This window comes from Scardinius erythrophthalmus (assembly GCF_964197995.2).
Source record: "Scardinius erythrophthalmus genome assembly, chromosome: 24".
Taxonomy (NCBI): domain Eukaryota; kingdom Metazoa; phylum Chordata; class Actinopteri; order Cypriniformes; family Leuciscidae; genus Scardinius; species Scardinius erythrophthalmus.
The window spans coordinates 2,033,078-2,054,810 of NC_138244.1; the positions used below are offsets into that span (position 1 = coordinate 2,033,078).

Consider the following 21,733-nt stretch of genomic DNA (forward strand, 5'->3'; position numbering starts at 1 on the left):
TCATCAAGATCAGTTAATGTATGCAGAAGTTATAACACACTTCCTGTTTCATTTTTTCGCCATAAATTCGTTTCCTCGCCACGGCCAAACCGTTCGAGATATCAAAAATCCGTCCGCAATTTAGCATCCTCAATGTCTTGACTTCATGCACACCGAGTTTGGAGGCGAATCGATGAATTCCCTAGGAGGAGTACATTAAATTCCACAGCATGCGTTTCCAAACAACCCTAAATAGCCGACTTCCTGTTGGGCTGGCGTAAAACTTAGAGCACGAAAGTTGTTCGGCCCGATGAGATCTATATGTGTACCGAGTTTCATATTATTACATGCAAGCGTGTCTGATTTATGGACAAGTGTTCGGATCCCGTTCCAGGGGGCGCTGTCGAGCCCCCCTGCCACGCCCGGGTACCAGCTTCAGTCCGGCCCTGATGGCCGCGGGTTCTGACCTGTGTGCAAAATTTCAAGAGTTTTCGAGCATGTTAAGGGCCCCAAAAGTGGCCGAAAGGTTGACAAAATAATAATAATAATAATAATAATAATCCTACCGAAAACAATAGGGCCTTCGCCCTTTCAGGGCTTGGGCCCTAATTATAGCCATCCAACATTACAGTGTAATTGAAAGCTATCAAGTTTTTAACATTAGGCTTCAAAAAAAAATATGACAACTGGCTTTGGCCAGCTCCTGCGCCTAGGCCCTTTGAGACAGAGACACTGTTCCAACTTTAAAACGTCCTGTCAGTACCGGTGTAAGTTGCTCGCGAAGATGACATCACGAGTCCATGTCGTTCGTCCGCCATAGTGGATTGAACAGAAAGCGAAACTAAATTTTCACAGGTCACAAATTTGGTCCAAACTTCACAAAACTGGACGTACATGATCCTTGGACCAAGCCTCACAAATGTTATTGTGTTATGGCACATATGCTCACCAAGTTTTGTGAAGTTCTGAGTTTTTATTTAGGATTTATAGGCTTTTTGGTGTATTTTGCCACGCCCATTTTATAAATGACCCTATTACAGCCATTAAAATGCAAAAGTTCAACTTTTTTTGATAATTATTGATCTAGAGAGTCCAGAGAATTGTCCTAGACTGGTTTGGTTCCGAGCGGGCGAAAAACCTAGGACTAGTTCGCGAAAGTAGGTTTTTAACATGTTCGCGAATATTTAATGAACGGTTTGATTGACAGCATTGGTTCTTGAGGCAAAGTTGTTCAACATGAGCAGATCTATCAAATGATATGCATTTTGTTACGATAAGTGTAACACCACGTGATTACAGAGCCATAAAACTCGTTAGCGCCAACTAGTGGCCGATTTCTTTCAAAACTCTTACAGACCTCTAGGGCCATGAGTCGAACATGCCCATCGAGTTTCGTTCTGGGGTGCGTTTCCCGAAAGCATCGTTGGCCAACTAAGGTCGCAAGTTCATCGCAATGTCCATTGAACTCTATTGGTAACGACGGAACTTGCGACCATAGTTGGCTAACGATGCTTTCGGGAAACGCACCCCTGATCGGCCTCCATTAACCTTGTCTAATAGGTGCTCAAAGTTTATTATGGCTGATGGCGCCCATGTTTTTTGAGATACGCCAATGTCCTCATAGACATACATGACACCTTGGACCAAGACACTGCGTACCAATTTTCAAGTCAATCAGACTAACGGTCAGGTGGTTATAGCCCTTTTCATGTTTTCTTTATGTTATAGTGCCACCTAGTGTTCAATCATTGCGATCTTTTTATTGTGACCCCAAATTGAACTCATACACATGTGTACCAAGATTGGTGAAGATATCTCATTTACTTCTCGAGTTATAGCCATTTTAGTAAAATAGGCTCCTCCCACAATGTTCTTTTTGCGCCCCCTAGCGACCATGAATCGAAATTTCGACTTTTATTTCAATATTTATTGATCGTCAGACTCCAGAGAACATTTCTGCACTGGTTTGGTTCCGATCGGACGAAAAACCACGTACTAGTTCACAAAAATAGGTTTTTGACATAATTCAAAATGGCGGAAAAATGTGCATACCGGAAATGAAATCGGAGATATATGTTTTGACCTTCATGAGTCCAGCTTTCCAATGATATAATACACTTGAGTCTACGACATACGGTCTAGGAGTTATGAGCAGTTTCGCCCATTTGGTCGCTATAGCGCCACCTATGGGCCAATCGGGGTCATACTTTGATAACCTCTCCTCAATTTTTGTACTACCATCTGGCAAAGTTTCAAGGCTCCAGCTCTTACGGTTTGGGCTGCACAATGCATTTTTTACGGCGGAAGAAAAATAATAATCAGGGCCCGGTTTCCCAAAGCGTTCTTATCTCTAAGTAGTTCTTAACCTATTCCTTAACCTCTCTCTTAACCTTATGGGACGGTTCCCGAAACGTTCGTACGCTAAGTATATCTTTTGTAAGTCACACTTTCGTAAGGTTGGTCTGGACCACTCTTAGCTTTACCTTATCACTGTTGCAGGTCTAAATGAATATAATTCTGAAGTTTTAATACACCCAGACAGTATTAAATTAGGCTAATTCAAGTGTTTTCATGCAAAGAATAAAATTGTCATTACACTGATTGTTGTTAGATTTTGAATTATATTATCATACAATATTATTAATTGAATTAAAACGCTCTTTTAAAGGCCAGTGAAAGCATAGGCTACTGTCAGTTAAGTCCTATTCGGACGCTAATATTGTTTCTCATGGGCTCGTCCGGTATTTTAAACATTTACAGGGGTCAGTCGGTGATTTTAGTGCCGTCCGAATCCATAATATCAGTGTTTTTCTCACCCAATCCGCGTAAAAATCCCTGGCCAAATTAGTACCTACTGTTTTTTGACAAACAGGTCGTTGTGGTGATTTAATTGCCGTCTGAATCCACATCTCTGAGTTTACAAGAGATTCAAAATTCACGGTTTAAATCCTTTTTGATCACTGCCGAGCACCGTACGCAAGATGTAAACTTTTATTACTGAAATGCTGGAAAGTATTTACACAAGAACAATATTTCATCGCAGCTCCACCTCAGCGAACAAAAATGGGAAAGAAAAGGCGGCACGTAAATTTTTGAAAAGGTTATTGTTGCAGCAATAGGCTATATGTTACAATTTTAAAATATGTAGGATAGGCTATTATAGGCTATTATATTTTGGATTATTTTTTTATAATATCCAATAATCATAATAAATTGCAATTTCAACTATTTCTGAAGTGCTTCTTTTATAAAGATGACCGCTTTTTCACATAAACAGCCCCTGCACGAGAGAATAATTGATCCTCGAGCCATCGATATCAAACAATTCAGCACCATCGCCACGGACAGCGCAGGGTCACGTCGCACGTAAGAAGGTATATCTTAAGCAGCTTTCTAAGGTATAGTTCGGGGAACACACTTAGGAAAATAAACAAATTTGGTAAGATATATCTTTCGAGTCTTCTTAGCAGGCTAAGAGTGAGCGTTATCGGGAAACCGGGCCCAGGGCTGCGTTCTCCGAAACTACCATAACGCTACGTCGTTCTTAAGTTGTACCTTAAGAAGTACCTTATCGTTAATACGTGTTTTCCGAAACATTCTTAGTTAAGTATACCTTCTGTAAGTCATATGTTCGTAAGGTTGGTCTGGAGCGCTCTTAGCTATACCTTATCGCTGCTGACGGTTCATACCGCTAGTGGCCACCACTACGCAAAAAGCTTTTTTTACATCACAGTTTAATTACACATAGAAAATTTTATATGAACATTTAATATAAAATCTGATTTAGTATTAAAATTACATTTTTACTTTACTTTAAAATTTTACACATAAAATACTTAAGTTGTTATAGCCTACACCCAGTGTATGGAAGTGTTTTCATTAATAAAGTTTCCATACACTAATGGTTGTTAGCTTTTTTAATTACTATCCTAAGGCACATCAGCTGGCGAACGATTTGACAGAAAATGCTTAGGAGTCTATATAAAGAAAGATGAGTTTACACAAACTTTATAGCTATGGCAGCGAGAAAGTGAGTACTTGTTTTAAATCAAAGACGGCGCCGTCCGCTGAGCCAGTTAGTGTAGCCTATGTCAGCTACTTTATAAGAGAACACTTTAGTCCACAGACTACCATGTCAGAAGAGACCATTGTAAAAAAAATTCGCCTGCCACGGGAGCAAATTCTGCAGCTCTTGCATCTTGTTGGCCCACACTTAATGGCCGTGAGGGTTTGGGATTGCACACTTGCTAAATTATAAACACATACTCATATTTATTTCTGCATGTACATATTTCAATGAGCCCCGATACATGCAGTTTGTACTATTTCTAAAACGCTTTTTTATAAAGAACATTGTTTTCTCAATACTTTACCTATACCGCTGTGAAGGAAAGAGCGCACAATTGATCATCAAGGCATCGATATCAACCTATTCAGCGCCTCCACCATGGACAGCACCTGCTAAGGTCGAACTTAAGAAAGTTTACCTTAAGCAACATCCTAAGGTATAGTTCGGAGAACACACGTAGGAAATGTATACCTGTAGTTAAGGTGTACCTTTTGAGTCTTCGTAGCGCGCTAAGAGACAACGTTAGGAGAACGCAGCCCAGTACAAGTACAACAGGGTTTCAGCACTTCGTGCTTGAACCCCTAATCAGTACAATTACAATTAAGAAGCTCATTTGCGCATGATTGCATTTTAGCGTGTTTGTTTCCATAGCGACGGAGTCTGGAGAACATGCGCTGTAAACCTGCAACCTCCCTTTGAACGCAAGAGTGTGTATGTGTGTTTGTGTGTGCGAGTGTGTGTGTTTCATTTAGAAATGAATATGAATCATGTTTGTGTTTTATAGTGTGGATCATTGTGGAGATCATCTGTGTGACATTAAACAGCGTCCTGAGAGGAACACCAGTGATACACACACAACCAGGTGAGTGAAATATACTGTGTCTTAGTGAAGGATTTCTCCAGACTGAATAATAGTTCAATCCTCTGTTCTTCATACATCACTAAACACTATAGAGATGCACCATATTGGGTTTTTGCTGATACTCCATATGCTGATATTTCACAACAAATTTTGGCCAGTAGGCTACCAATACATATTTATATATTTTTCCTTTGCTTGGAAGAACACCAAGTCTCTCCTGTGCAGAGACTATAAACAAATTATTAATTTTAAACTAAATCTATTTCTCCTTCAGCTTCAGAGTTGTGAGGTCTCTAGGGCTTAAGACTGATTTACTGGTATTTCTCTAAAGCTCCTGATCACACACGATCTCTAAACTGTAATTTGCTATTCATTTTCTGTAATTTTCTAGCTGTAGTGTGATCATCTTTTCTATTAATATTCCTGCAGACGAGGAATAAGACAGAAATAGTCAAATTCGCTCAGTATTACTTGATCTATTCCAGCACTCCCTCAATTACAATCAAGCACAATTAGCCTAACTGTAGGCAGTTGTGTTGTAAGCAGTAAAATCCAGTTCCCTTTCGTGGTCACTCCGAGTTACGTCGGATGACGACGATTGGGGTTTCGCTTAGAAAGCCTCTCACCTTCGAGTATATAAAACGAGCCAATGGCAATGAAATGCCATGGGTCTGCGGAATTTGCATAGCGTATCTCCGCCCACCGCAGGGGGTATATAAGGAAGTACGCTGCAATATGCAGATATGTTTTCGCTTCGGAGCCAAGTTCAGTACTTCACTCCACAAGCCTTTTGAGTGTCATCTCAAATCTCTTCGAGACGAGCGGCTCTTCAGTGTGTTGGTGTGACGGCGCTTTCCAGCGAGATCGCATTTCCTGCTGCTGATTTGTGCAGTAATCTGCCGACAGTGAGTGTGTTTCTCCCTGGGCGCTTCAGCACTCTGCTGAGCTTTTCCACTCTCTAAAAGAGCTGCACGCGGCACGTCTTTTTCAAGACGGTTCGCCCGTGTATTTTCTGGATGTGTGTGCGTGAGCGCTGTTTTGCGTGTTGGGCTTAATCACGCTTGGCAGCGCTCGTTGATGAGTCATGTTTTCATTGCGGGAACATGACCATCGCGATGTTTATAGATCAAGACTCAATGATCTCCATGTGAGTAGAGTCCCCTCTGCCACACCCCAATTTATCTCTTCCTCGAGAAGGGATACTTTGGCTGGTGGCCAGGGTGATCTGAGGGTTTGGTGTGGCACAACAACCGACGAGTCAATTCCTCGGGCCACACCCCCCTCCACATCGCAGACCATGCACTCACAGCATCACAAGGCGGGCTTGATTCCTCTGGAAATGAAGTTTCGACTGCGTTGCCTCCCACGGGAGTGCCATCGTTGCCGGGACCGATCCAGAGCTGTCAGCCATGCTTTCCCGGGCAGCTGAAAGCATCGGCTGGAGTGGCCCCGCCCTCCCCCCGAGCGCTGTAAGCTTCTCCCGGACGTGCATCAGGATGCCTGCGCTGCGCGAGACTCCACGTGACTTTCGCGGCCCGCGGGTGTCCTCCGCCTTCGCTGCTTTCGATCGCACGGCGATCATGGTCTGTATGTTCCCTGTCACTATCTTGGCACGGTCATGCAGTGCTGTGTGTCGCCTGCGCCTTCGATGCAGTGCTGACTCGGGAGTTCTGTCGAACCGGCCGCAGTGGAACGCTAGTCCTTCCCTGGCCAACCCTGGCAGAACGCGGAAATTCTAACCACGCCCCTATGCTGGGACGCTATGCCTCCCATGCCCGGCCTGGTTGTTCCGCCGCGCACACTACTGACCTCGCTCTCGGGCGACATCGGTACCTGCGTGATCCTGGGTCAGGTGATGTCCACTATGTGGTCCAGACATGGGCTTAGCCAGGTTGATGTGGCAGGGTCTGAGAATTCATTTTCTCAGCTCCCCCATATCCCAGGCTGAGCTCTTTGGCGGTGTGGCTTCGACCACCTGAAGCAGACTCAGGTTCTGTACCGATGGTCATCCATCCGTGCGGTCTCCTTAGTCTACTTCCCGCCAAGGCCCCCTCCATGCGGCTGCTCCCCTCGGGCCTTCACCAGCTCTGAGTAGGAGGAAGTCGCAGGAGGGTGGCGCTGCCCGTCTCCGCCCCTTAGACTGCCACGTCAGCCTAAGCAGCACCCTTGAGGCGGGCAGCCTGGTCGGCGGTGTGGTTGAGGACTGCGCCCAACAGTCTTCGATCACTCCAGAAGCGGACTGAGGCTCTGCACTGACGGTCATCCGTTGGTGTGGTCTGCTTAGTCCGCTTCCCGCCGACGCCACCTCCATGCGGCTCCTTCCCTCGAGCCTTCACCGGTCCGAGCACGAGGAGGTCGCTGGAGGCTGGCACCGCCTGTCTCTGCCCCTTAGCCGGCTAACACCTGGCTAAGCAGCACTCCTGAGATGGGCAGCTTGGAGTTAGGGCTCAGTTCTTCGGGGAGTTGGGAGCAGGACCACTCCTTCCCCCAGTGGAGGGCTGGGGGAGAATCTTGTTCTAAAAGAACTGATGCTCTTTCTCTGAGCTTTAAGAGGCAGTGGATGACAGCACGCGCCGCCCACGGGCCACGCTCCTCTCATCCCCCCTCTGTCGCCAGACCCCTGCCAGAGCACGCCCCCGTGGGACGCGTGCCCTCCCCTGGCCTCCTCTGGCAGGACGCGGTTAATGACCGTGCCCCCGCACAGGGCCGCTATGCCACCCTCGCCGGTGCCGGTCATTCCGCCTCGCTGCCCCACCGACGGTACGTCTGTGGTTCGTATGACCCCGCTGGTGCACTTTCTGGAGGCCTGGCTAGAGCTTCCCAGACTGTCCCGCTGGGTCGCGAGAACCATCAGGCTCGGTTACGCGATTCAGTTCGCGCGATCTCCTCCCCGCTTCAGGGGAGTCCGCTTCACTGTGGTCGGTGGCAATGCCCCGGTCATGAGAGCGGAGGTCGCCACCCTACTGGCGAAGGGTGCGATCGAGATTGTCCCTCCAGCCGAGATGAAGTCCGGCTTCTACAGCCCTTACTTCATTGTACCCAAGAAGTCCGGTGGGTTACGGCCAATCCTCGACCTGCGCGTCTTGAACCGCTCCCTTCACAGGCTGCCGTTCAAGATGCTAACGGCCAAACACATCCTCCAGTGTGTGCGGCCGCAGGATTGGTTTGCAGCGATCGACCTGAAGGACGCCTACTTCCATGTCTCCATTTTACCTCGACACAGACCGTTTCTACGGTTTGCTTTCGAGGGGCAGGCATACCAGTACGCGGTTCTCCCTTTCGGGCTAGCCCTGTCTCCTCGCGTCTTCGCGAAGGTCGTCGAGGCAGCCCTTGTTCCCCTCCGGGAACACGGGGTTCGCATCCTGAACTATCTCGACGACTGGCTGATCCTAGCTCACTCTCGAGACCAGGTTTGCGAACACAGGGACTTAGTGCTCCGGCACCTAGTTCGTCTGGGCCTTCGGGTCAACTGGGAGAAGAGCAAACTCTACCCCGTGCAGAGGATCTCTTTTCTCGGTATGGAGTTCGACTCGGTCGCCATGTGCGTGCAGCTTACGAGCGAGCGCGCGCAGTCACTGCTGACTTGTCTTCGTCAGTTCGAGGGCAAGAGTGCGGTTCCACTGAAACTATTTCAGAGGCTCCTGGGGCATATGGCATCCGCAGCCGCAGTTACGCCGCTGGGATTGCTTCATATGAGACCGCTTCAGCTTTGGCTTCGCGATTGAGTCCCGAGGTGGGCATGGCAACACGGCATGCTCCGAGTCCCAGTGACTCCAGCCTGCCGTCAGACCTTCACCCTGTGGTCGAACCTCAAATTTCTACGGGCCGGAGTGCCCTTAGAATGAGTTTCCCGGCATGTTGTTGTATCAACAGATGCCTCCACCACGGGCTGGGGCGCCATGTGCAATGGTCATGCTGCCGCGGGCTCCTGGACAGGACCCCAGCGCCTTCGTCATGTCAATTGCCTCGAGTTGCTGGCTGTACGTCTCGCCCTGCACCGCTTCCATGCACTGCTCAGGGGTCAGCACGTACTAGTCCGATCAGACAATACCGCGACAGTAGCGTACATCAACCATCAGGGTGGTCTACGCTCCCGCCGTATGTCGCAACTCGCTCGCCACCTCCTCATATGGAGTCAGAAGCATCTGAGGTCGCTTCGAGCCATTTATATCCCGGGACACCTGAACCAGGCGGCCGACGAGCTGTCTCGAGTTCGGCCTCTCGCTGGAGAATGGCGACTCCATCCCCAGACGGTCCAGCTGATTTGGGGTCAGTTTGGCGAGGCACAGATAGATCTGTTTGCCTCCCACGACTCGTCCCACTGCGACCTGTTTTATTCCCTGACCGAGGGCACGCTCGGCACGGATGCACTGGCGCACAGCTGGCCGCGGGGCCTACGCAAGTATGCGTTTCCCCCAGTGAGCCTTCTTGCGCAGACCTTGCGCAAGATCAGGGAGGACGAGGAGCAGGTCATTTTGGTTGCCCCGTATTGGCACAACCGGACCTGGTTCTCCGAACTAGTACTCCTCGCGACAGCACCTCCCTGGCCAATTCCCCTGAGGAAGGACCTCCTTTCTCAGGGACGGGGCACCCTTTGGCACCCTCGTCCCGATCTTTGGAACCTCCACGTGTGGCTTCTGGACGGGACGAGGCAGGTTTGAGTACCCTACCACCAGCGGTGGTGGCTACCATCACTTCCGTTAGAGCATAGTCCACGAGACATGCCTATGCGTTGAAGTGGAACCTCTTCGTCAACTGGTGTTCTTCTAAACATCAAGAACCCACGAATTGCCCCATCAGTGTCGTGCTTTCCTTCCTGCAAGAAGGGTTGGAGCGAAGGCTGTCTCCCTCCACCCTGAAAGTGTATGTTGCCGCCATTGCCGCACATCACGAAGCAGTTGATGGTAAGTCTCTGGGGAAGCACGACCTGATCGTCAGGTTCCTGAGGGGAGCGAGAAGACTGAATCCTCCTCGTCCTCCCCTCGTACCCTCTTGGGACCTCTCAGTGGTTCTAACTGCCCTGCAGAGTGCTCCATTTGAGCCTTTGCAATCAGTTCCTGTCTTTGAAGACAGCGCTCCTGGTTGCATTGGCCTCCATCAAGAGGGTAGGGGACCTGCAGGCATTTTCGGTTGACGAAGCGTGCCTGGAATTCGGGCCGGCTAACTCTCACGTGATCCTGAGACCCCGGCTTGGATACGTGCCCAAGGTTCCTACCACACCCTTTCGAGACCAGGTAGTGAACCTGCAAGCGCTGCCCTTGGAGGAGGCAGACCCAGCCTTGGCACTGCTCTGTCCAGTACGCGCCCTTCGTGCTTACGTAGACAGAACGCGGTGTTTCAGGACCTCAGACCAGCTCTTTGTCTGTTATGGTGGGAAGCTGAAGGGAAAGGCTCTCTCAAAGCAAAGGTTATCTCACTGAATAGTGGATACCATTGCTTTGGCATACCAGCAGCAGGGTCGTCAATGCCCCCTTGGTGTGAAAGCCCACTCCACTCGTAGTGTGGCTTCCTCTTGGGCTCTAGCGCATGGCGCCTCGCTAACAGACATTTGTAGAGCTGCAGGCTGGGCGACACCCAACACATTCGCGAGATTCTATAATCTCCGAGTAGAGCCAGTTTCTTCTCATGTACTCGCTTCAACCAGCCGGTACTAGATTCTGCTCAGGTGTCTTCGCTTGCTCGCCATTCCTCTCCATGGACGGGATACGTGCGATCATCTTCTCAGGTGAGTCTGATAAGCTCTGAGTTCCTCCAGCACTGGTTACGTCAACGCCTGAGTTATGCCAATCTGCCATAACACAGCTTTTGCGCTTGACTAGGTGCCTCCATGTGCATGGTCCCCCCTTTGGGCGACCCCCACATGTGTATTCCACTGTAAGTCTCTTTTGAGCGTGTGTCTTTCCCTTGGCAAGCCACCTTGCCACCCCTGGGGTTTAAATATTCCACCTGCGGCTGGACACCTCAGTGATACCCCATATGCATCCCTCTGGGTCATATGTGTCTCTCAAGTCCCCCCCTTAATGGTTGGGCATAATTGCATATTTCTCCTGAGATATGCTTCCCAGTGTACCTTGGTATTCCTGTGTTAAGTAGGACTCCTTCGTTCGTGCTAGTCTCACAACAGGGAGCTCAGACTTACGCAGGGCACTGGATGACAGCCGAGGTGGCGTGATTAGACTGGAACCCCAATCGTCGTCATCCGACGTAACTCGGAGTGACCACGAAAGGGAACGTCTCGGTTACGGATGTAACCCTCGTTCCCTGAGTAGGGAACGGAGACGTTACGTCTTCCTGCCACTTCCGCTGTATCGCTGAAAAACGCCTGAGTTCAGTCTCGGCTCCTCAGCGAAGACATATCTGCATATTGCAGCGTACTTCCTTATATACCCCCTGCGGTGGGCGGAGATATGCTATGCAAATTCCGCAGACCCATGGCATTTCATTGCCATTGGCTCGTTTTATATACTCGAAGGTGAGAGGCTTTCTAAGCGAAACCCCAATCGTCGTCATCCGACGTAACGTCTCCGTTCCCTACTCAGGGAACGAGGGTTACATCCGTAACCGAGACGTTCTTTATAGTCAAACTCATTTATGTTTGATAATGAACATTTCTGTCCACCCCAGACTGCTGATGGTCTTTATCTGTCCACCTCTGTGAAAATATCCACAGTTAAAAACACTGATTTATAGAAGACTGGACACATTATTCAGCTTGAGCTTATTGATGGAGAATATAGAGTTCATGTTGGCTAGTTAAACATAGACATAACTGGACAATTATGTGTGAATTAAACTCTCATTATGGTATATATTTGTTTGTTATATTAGATTGTTTGTTATTAGTGAGTGACATCACAGGTGTCAGTCGCAGCATTATGTAAAAAATTTGCTGTAGTTTTGCAGCTGTTTGCCAGTAACTTACTGTAGATTTAAATCGATGTTATTTACTGACAACAGTTTGCTCAAAGTTAAATGAACATTAAACATTAACAAGTCCTTGTCTTTACAGAATAAAACTATAAAATAACAACCTAATGCAAAGCATTCTGGGAACCAGAAATCTTCATCAACCTTTTACTGTTTTATTCCTTCAGATTTTGGTTCCCAGAATGCTTTGCATGAGGCTGTTATTTTAGTTTTATTCTGTAAAGATAAAGACTTGTTAATGTTTAATGTTCATTTAACTTTGAACAAACTGTTGCCAGTAAATAACATCAATTTAAATCTACAGTAAGTTACTGGCAAGTAGCTGCCAATAATACTGTAATTTCTACAGATTTTTTTAACAGTGTAGCTTTATATTTTCTCTCTGTCAAACTGCCTGTCAAATAGTTTTTATAGTAAACTGTATGTTGTTGGTTTTGAATCGTTGGTAATACTTTACAATAAGGTCCCATTAGTTAACATTTGTTAATGCATTAACTGTATTTGTTAACGTTAGTTAGTCAACTGTTCATTGTTAGTTCATGTTAGTTCAGGTCCAGTAAATAATATTGACAGAGACAACTTTTGATTTTAATAATGTATTAATAAACTTTGAAAATTATATTAACTGAGATTAATAAACAATTTAGTGTTTTTCATTGTTAGTATATGCTAACTAACGTAGTTAGTCACCGGCAAGTTTCATTTATTAGTTTATTCAACAATTCATTTTGTTGTGCATAAAAACTCAGTCTTTGCTTCTGCCTTCTTCTGGTTCTTCACAGGTTATCTCAGCCCAAACCTTCTGGGCTGGATATTCACCCGCTGCTGAACTGTCAGTCTTGTGTCCATATAGCTGATTCTGATCAGTGGCTTCAGATTAAACCGTCGGCCTGTACAGATGAAGGAGGGTCAAAGTTCAGGGTCAGCACTGACCCAGGCCGTTACGAGTGTGTCAGGACCAGAATGCGATGGGTCTGTGACTGTGTCGTCACCCTTCAGTACCGTACCGTAGACGGACTCTTCCTCAACGCAGAGCTGGAGAGGCTGCAGTGCAACCGGATCGGTCCAGTGCTTGACGTGACGGTGATCTCAGGGAAACTGGAGGAAGTTCATCTGCCCCATTACGCCTGTTTAGGAGAGTCTGACCCCTCTCTCAAAGATGCTGTGAAAGTCCTCACCGTAAAAGACGAGGGAATAACCACAGAACCTGTGCAGTTGACCCGATTCCATGCTAAGATTGTCCAACCATCCTTCTCTCTGAAAACATTAATTATAAGTTTAATGGGATGGTACGAACACTGCGATCTTCTTCTTTACATGCATTCTAAAGATCCTCTCATTCTACATCTCTACTTGTTTCCAGTTGATGAATGTGCAAAAGAAAAGGTTGAGAAGAAAGAAAAGTCAAATGACCCAATACCGCATCCCACTCCTGACAGGCCAATTCGGATGAAAAAGCCACACATTCTTGATGTTCCTGGTGCCTCCACTATCCATCCCAAAGAAGGGATCACACTCACAAGAAAAACTCCCCCAAACTACTTCAAGATCAAGACTCGTCTGGAGAATGATCTTGAAATGACTCTTATCAGAGAAGGGGATCATAAGGCTGTCTGGACTGCAACGATTGAGAAAGATGAACTTGATCTGATTCGTCCTAAGAGTGACGAGCCGCGTCAGAACAGTGAAGAAGGTAAAACACTTTTTTTTTTGATAACCATTGGCCAGATCTCATTCAGGGGGTTAAAATTGTTTGGATCATTGCAGATAAACTCTGTCAGCAGAAACTAATACATGAGGAACAATATTCAGAAATCACACATGACAGTTTAACCAGTCAGGAGAGCATGAGAAAGATCTGTGATATTATACGTATAGTGACACTGTGAAAGCTAAATTAATCACAATTCTTCAGAAAGAGGAGCTTTACATTTTAGAACATCTTTACAATTCTAAACTATGAGCTGAAGGTGAATATATATATATATATATATATATATATATATATATATATATATATATATATATATATATAAAGCTGCTCTAAAACAGAAATGACAATATTAAAAGATATTAATTTCTAATAAAATTGCAAAGAAATTTCATAAAAAAATTATATATTTAAGTAGTTTTTTTGCAATGCAAAGTAAACTGTCTGCAGGTAAAGTGATTTTGTATCCAGGTCTAATTATATTTGTCTTACTTATTGGTGAATTACCATTGTAAAATCCAACAGTTGTTCTAGCTAAGGCTTTTTAGTTACCTTTACTTAACCTTCTGGGGTCTGAGGTGTTTTTGGGGTCCTTGAGATGTTCTGACATGCCCTGAAATTTGTGCTTTTTTCAGTTGCTTATAAACATATTAATGGCAAAGGTGTAATTACACTCTATTTAGCACAAACAGGACTACCATAATATGTGAGCAACATGTATGTTCATGTTTATATTTGAGAGAATAATGTTTATGCATGGTTATTGAAAAAACTAAAAATGTAAGTTTCTGAAATATTGCCACAAAACGCATACTAAATATGCATCCTCAAGACTTTTGACTAATGGATATTGTCAACTAGAGTTTTTGCTTCAAAATGATCTGAAAATCATCCATCCTGCGAAGGCATTACGCAGCACGCCAGAATCGAGTTCTCTTGCACTTGAACAAATAATAACACACAGAATTATGACAAAATGCCCGTTTTGTCGACTATTCTCATAAGAGCAGTCTTAAATGAGTTAAATAATGTCTTAAATGAACTTAAAGAGTTGTGAGAAAATGAGATGTGTGTCAGATCCGCGTCATGTTCGGCAGCGGCAGATCTTAAAATCACAGTAGCCTAATAAACCAGTTGCTGTGATTTCTGTCATTAATGATTATAAAAGAACAAAAGTAACAGAGGAAAAAACAGATATACTGTATGTACACGTTTTTTAACCAAGCGGTGTTAGAGTTGAATGAGCCGAGGGTTTTAACGCAGTCTAACGATGCAGGGTTCTAATGATCTAACAAAATCTAAATTTTGATATCCAATATATTTTTATGAACCTTTGAAGTTTCTATGGGGCAATACATTATCATTCTATTGCACATCAGCCCATTTCATGGTGCTGTTTCTATAAATGCATTAAAGCTAAACATGCAAGCTTTATACCAGTGGTAATTGACTAATGAATTCCAAATTTTGAGCAGTTTTTACTACACCAATATATTTTTTATGAACCCTTGAATTTCCCATGTGGGCCAATAGAGCTATCTGTTGCCCAACCAGCTCATTTCTCTGTGTCGTTTCTGAACGTTTTTTTTTTGGACCCTTGAACTTGACATTTTATTATTATGATTAGAACATGCACACATTATTACTGTTGAATTCCTTTCACAACGCTCTTTCTCCTGGCCACGTAAATGATGCTTTAAAGCTAAACTTTGGGCTCCGTACTAGAGGTAATGGTTTAACAATATGAATTATTCTAAACTGCTTTTACTGTACCAGGCTTTAAAATGACACTTTAAATTTGCTTAGCTATATATAAATGAATTGGCTAATGTTTTTTTTGTTGTTGTTTTTTAAGGGTTCTACAGTTAATACCGGTATCCAAAATTTGGATTTCATTCGACCATCATTACGACAATTAATTACCTCTGGTATAAATTTCTTAACTTTAACGCACCCTCAATAGTGGCTGAGAAAGAGATCATTTCCATTGTGTTGTTTACATTTTAGTTGTGTTGTGCACTACTGGGCCACCATAGTTTCTACTAGGGCTGCAGCAAATAATTATTCTGATAATCAATTATTATACACAACTTTATTAAGTTGTGTTGCCATACAATCCATTAGCATCTGCTCTGGTGAGTCTTGTTTTGTGTGAAATATGACGGAATTAGGGATGAATGTAAACAGTGTGCCACTTTGGCGCATTCCACACAAATTTACGTTTTTTCATAATTGATGTAACCGATTACGTCGACACATCATCTTCTGAGTTGTTCTATGCAACTTAATTTACTAATTTGATTCCTTTTTGTAGGGAGGTGGTAAAACTTTGGCTTGCGTACTGTTGTAAAATGGATATTACAATTAATGTGCTATGGCAAGTTCATATATAGTTATATAAAGTTCATAGGAGGAGCTAAAATATATCTACATTACTATATATCTACTATATTAATAAATACTGATTTTTCTGTAAAGCATGGCAGATTTACACAACTCCAGTGACTATATCTATCTTTGCATTAATCACACACACAATAATTTTACTACATTATTTAGCTCAAATAATTCATTTAGATCATGTAAATGTGTTATTTATCTGTTGCCTTGGCTTTTGGCTTGCTTAGTTGGGGACATTTATTCAACAACTTAAGGTGGACGATGATGCAATTTTCTTCTAGAAAAAAACTTTATCACTGTGAAGCTGCTTTGATACAATGTGTATTGTGAAAAGCGCTATATAAATAAAGGTGACTTGACTTATTCAGTCCTTCCATGGCAGCATATAATGTTTTTGCATCTCTGACTACTAATTGTACTACTTGTAAAAAACTTTTTATTTAAATGTTGTTTCCTGCTTTGTGTGACTCGCTGAAAAATCACTGACTGTTTGAGAAGAGTTTGGATTAGATTCCTCTAAGAGACGAGACCTCATCTAACCCTAACATTTGAATACTTCGAATCATCTGTTTAGAGTGAAATATACTGAAGATCTTTTTCTTTTTGTCCTGCAGGAGTGAATCAGCGAAGGAATATGTCGTCTCTTGAAGAGCTGCTTGAGGACACACTGATGGATCTAGGAGAATATGGACTGAAACGCTTTAAACGGTACTTGATTAAACATGAGGGTATTACAGTGTCTGAAATGGAGAAAGCAGATGTCTTAGACACAATGGACATGATGGTGGCACGTTCAGGACCAGAAGGAGCTGTGAAGATCACAGTGAAGATCCTGAGGAATATGAAACAGAATAATCTGGCCGAACAGCTAGAGAACAAACTCAAGGAAGGTAATGTTTAAACATTACATTTAAATGTTTTCTGTCATTGTAAGGAGTGATAGTTTAGTGCTGTGATGGATTCAGTGTGAAAAATGAAGTCATTGTTAAACTCAAATGTTTCTCTTTGCTCAGCTGATGTGTTTGTGTAATCGGATGTTTCATCTTTCTCTCACAGCTCAGACTGAGGGCAACATGAAGGCTTCTTCCACTTGCTGATTCAAAACAGATCAAGGGTAAATAATGATAAACGTCATTCCCTGTATCACTTCTCACGCATGCATTCTCAAAACAGAGTTGATGGGGATTATTTCCAGTGAAATATTGTGTGATGTGTGACCCCCAGTCAATGATCGGTCGTGAAATGTGTAAACCACAGCAACTTCATGATACAAAACAGTTGTGTAGTGTGAAAGGAACAGTGATACGATGATTTTATGTAGTTTATACCCGGCTTAAGACGGGTTCTCAACTTCGCAGTCCACTTTCCTGTAGAGTCCAAGGGCATTTCTGAAGTACGCAAAGTTCTGACGTGCGTCCTCTGTAGTTCTGACTTGCCAAGATCGACTCAGCAGAACGAACTCTCGAGGACGCAGGTCTGGTAATTCTGCTAATGGAACAGCAGCGTTCTGGATAATGTCACTCATCTCGCTCTGGCTACTCCGGTTATCTCGTTGTATATATTTTAGGCAACAATAAAACAAATGTATATTTATGACAAAACAAAATATAAAACACAACCCTGCTTCTTTGTTTACATTTTAAAAATATTAAACATAGGCAATTTTTACTCCGATTACCTTCACTGTAATAAAATGAAATATGACATAAAACACAACCCTGTCTCTCTTTTTTTTTAAATATCAGTTTTAAAGCTACAATATGTAATTTTTTCGCCATCAGAGGTCGCATTTCAAAACAATAACAAAGACAAATCTTGATGACACTATGAAGGAGAGTGGAACGATGGGAGATGGGAGAGTGGTTTTCATCATCCAGAGATATATAAAATTCACAAATCATATAAATTATATATCAGCTAATAAATAAGTTTTTGTATTACCTGTACGCTTGAACACACTATGTTATGTCATCGTAATGAATTAGCTACCAGGAACGTGAAATATAATGCTATATTAGCCTGTTACCTGTGATGTAGAGGCTGAGGCGGTCGGATCCATCTGCAGTATTTTATTAACACATTATTAAGGGTAGATAATGGTGCGCAGGTGATAGTGATGAAGGTGAAACCAGGCAGGGATGGAAAATAATGAGCAGAGGGGAGTGATGGGAATTGCAGTTCTAGGACTCAGGAGAGTGGGAGCGAGTGACACCAGCGGGAGGCGCTCCGGTGGGTTAATGCTGCATGCGCAGTTTTACACGTTTAAAAAAATTTAAACCCACAGTATTTGCAAGTATGGCTAAATATTTTTGTGCAACACATAAGTAGGCTACAACGGTAGAGTTCAATAGCCTAAATATATAAAGTTGTTCATTCACTGCTTACATTTGCTTATTTTTATATAAAAAGGTTTCAGTTGCATCAAATACTTGCTAGATTTGGTCTTAACTTTGTCCCCTCCTTTACGAAAAATGAGTTTATTCAAGTGTGCTATTAGTTTACTTCTTTTAAAAGTGTGTCAATGTATCCCCATGCAGTATTGAATCAGTTCACTTTCAAGTTTACTACTACATTGATATTAATATACTTACTACATAAAGTGTACTTAAAAATATACTTGATCTTTACTGAAGTATACTTCATAAATAGCCTGGGTTTCCCCATACTGCCTTGCTCGCAGCGCGATTCTATTCACGCTGCTAGGCAGTCTGGACACCATGGGACAATTTTTCCCCTGAAAAAGGGAACCAATCACAGAACGGGGAGGGAGCAGCAAGATGATGACGACACCGAAGCAGTTTGTTTATATCAGACTCGACGTTACCTTCTACCCTCATGTTTATCTTTCACAAACGGTAATATTCGCTAAACGCCATCGTGTACAAATAAATCTTTGACCCATCGTCTTTTTCCTCGTCGAATTTCTCTCACTCTACATACGTCATCTGGTATAATTGAAGCGATTGGCTATGAGCTACATACAGGCGCATTTGATAGACATTCATAGCGCCCAATAAACGGCTCTGGGCATTCGTAAACCACGCCTCAAATACGAGAAAATGCGCACGTAGTTCCCAGACCAAGTCTCAATGAGACTTGGTCTGACGTTAGCCAGGCTACTTCATAAAATGAACTTGAAGCATACATCTTTTCCGAAAGGGCTCTTTCTCTTTCATTCTCTCACTCTTTCATTCTGCCTCTCTCTGTGCTCCAGGTTCTCTAACCTCGAGAAGCATCGGGAGAATGATCTTCAAATGAGAGAGGAGGATCAAACACTGCAACAACTGAGAAAGACACGCTGCGTCTGAATAGTGAGGCAGATAAAGCATCATTCTTAAATAACTGGCCAGAATCATTCCGAGAGTTAAATATATTGGGAATATTGCAGATGAACTGCTTCATCATAAAATAATTAATGAGGGACTATATTCAGAAATCACACATGACAGTTTAACCAGTGAGAAGAGCATGAGTGAGGTCTGTGCCATCATACATAAGCACAGTGACACTGTGAAAGCTGAATTCATCTCGATTCTTCAGAAAGAGGAGCGTTAACTTTTAACTGACATTTGTCACTGGTACTGATGTCACAGTAGTTAAACTCAAAATATAATTTATTTGGGTATATCTAACAGATAATATTTTGTCTCATCTATGATTTTTTTGTCTTGGGCCAGGTTTTATAACTTTTTATTTTTATCTTTAAAGTGTAAATTGCAGGTTAAATTTTTCACGAAGATAATGCAATGTGTTTATTAAAGGCTGTGTTGCAGGGTTAATTTTTCAACGAATTTGTGGATTTGGTGGTTAACCTGCAATTTACACTTTAACATTGTACTAGAGTGCCGCTCCCTTTGTACTGTTAATCCCAATGGGCCAGTTGTTCAAAAAGTTTAATCTGGATCAGAATGATCTGGATTTGGAAATCCCATGTTTTGCTATCCGAGATCAGGTAATCTATCTTACTTTTGTGCCGGTTTTTCAAAGCAAAATTGGATTGGATCACCCTGATATGGATGTAAACTTTTTCCGATTACCAAATCTGGATTACTGGTGCTCTACGGAACCCCCAAAGGGACATGGTCAGCATGTAAAAAATATGAGATAGGGAATAAAAAAATATTTCAATGCTTTTGCATTCTCTCAGAAAAGTTTTGTTTACCATTCACCAAAAAAAATTTGTGTTCACTTGCAAAGATCTTTTGACTGGTCCATCTCTTATGATTGTGCCAATGTAGTTTAGAAACAGTGATAAAACACTGTGAATTAAATATAATATTTTTGTTAGATTTTTTCAGCTGTTTTGGGATTATTTAATCTCTTTTTTACTTTACAGTAGGCTACCGAAAGGCTTAATATGTAGCCTAATGTCTAATGTATTAGCCTACTTTAACAGTTAAGCTAATCAAAACAAAATAAAAATATGAGTGTGTGTGTGTATTACATGATACAAATGTTGTATTTTTGACCAATTTTAAAGGTTTACTACATTTTCTTCCTAGAATCCACCTTGAAATCCTACCCCCTGTTGGGATCAGGATAATCCTGTTTTTTTGGATCAAAGTTATCCAAATCCTACTGACAAGTTTTGAACAACACAAACTGAAGGTTTGATCCAGATTAAAACTAGGATTGGATTCCATGATCTAATCTGATTTCAGATTCCTTCTTTCCCTTTTGAACAACCCATTTTCAAGATTTGGTCCAATCCGATAACCAAAATCCGATCTGCTTACCTTTGAACAACTGGCCCAATGGTTTGCTTGTGTTTATTTTCTATTGTATTCGCTTCTTTTGTAGCCGGCATAGGCATTTTATGCTAAGTATATGAAGACTCAAATCTCATCATTTCATATTGTTTTTAGTATTATTATTACTTTTGATTAATATTCATAATCAGTAGTATTATGTAGCCTATCTGTTTTATACTTTTTATATACATTCATAATCATTTGTAATCATTGTATTTTGTGAAAATGTGGGAGAGACTTTGAGACTGAAATGTATATGCAGTGTTTCCCACAAGCATAGCATAAGGATATACATTCCAACATTAATGGAAACCATATGTTCCTCTGGTGATGTATGTGTTCCTCTGGTGATGTAGTTTTTCCCTTTGTCCAGTAGTATAAAGACTGAGCTCTTTTGTCCGAAAATCAGGAAGAGATGGAAAGGCTGCTGAATGAAGACATCTGTTTGGTCCATTGTCTCTTCCTCCTGTGTCTTATATAAAATAAATAAATAAATAAGAGATCTCTTGGCAAAATCACTGGTGTCTGTTTCCATGAAATCAACCAACAGGGAAAAGCAAGATTTTTAAATCTACAGTATACTACAAATGTATTTACACATTTATGTACTTAATATAAATATCCAGCCATTGCACTTAAAGTCTACTAAATTCAAATAACTAATTTTGGTCAACTAATAACAGTGCTGAGGTTCAACATTGCAAAATTACTTCAGTTACACTTTAAATATCCAGCATTTAAAGACTGATGTTATACCGAGATCATACTATCATTACTAATGATATCAAAACACATTTTAGTTTTCACATCAGTTTGAACGGGTCAGTATCATTGGCTGCTGAAGACTTGTACCGTTCTACCACCATTTAACATGCTATAGATCAGCTTATTCAGCCTATTTATTTTGTCCTTTTTTTGTATAACCTATAGAAGTAATATATTTAAATTGCAGTTTTATGAAAATGTAGATAAAAATAAAAGTGCCTTGTTTTTCTCCACTCATGCCTTTTTGTAAATAAACACATTAGTGGACA

General features: G+C 42.7%; 1 protein-coding gene across 2 annotated transcripts in view; it reads left to right on the forward strand.

Annotated features, from left to right (window-relative positions):
- The window catches only part of LOC308684706 (NACHT, LRR and PYD domains-containing protein 1 homolog), a 34,952-nt gene extending 13,742 nt beyond the window's left edge, over positions 1-21,210 (forward strand). Inside the window, exons 4-9 of one of the 2 annotated variants that reach the window (XR_014029389.1) lie at positions 4,833-4,910; positions 12,620-13,530; positions 16,563-16,838; positions 17,005-17,062; positions 19,163-19,259; positions 21,076-21,210. Coding sequence is in view for 1 of the 2 variants with exons in the window: in XM_081355960.1 (XP_081212086.1) it covers positions 4,833-4,910; positions 12,620-13,530; positions 16,563-16,838; positions 17,005-17,045 (1,306 nt within the window). In the remaining variant the exon portion in view is untranslated. Of the gene's footprint in view, positions 1-4,832; positions 4,911-12,619; positions 13,531-16,562; positions 16,839-17,004; positions 17,063-19,162 lie in introns of both variants that reach the window. The other variant, XM_081355960.1, reaches the window with a different exon arrangement.
- The last annotated feature ends 523 nt before the right edge of the window (positions 21,211-21,733 follow it).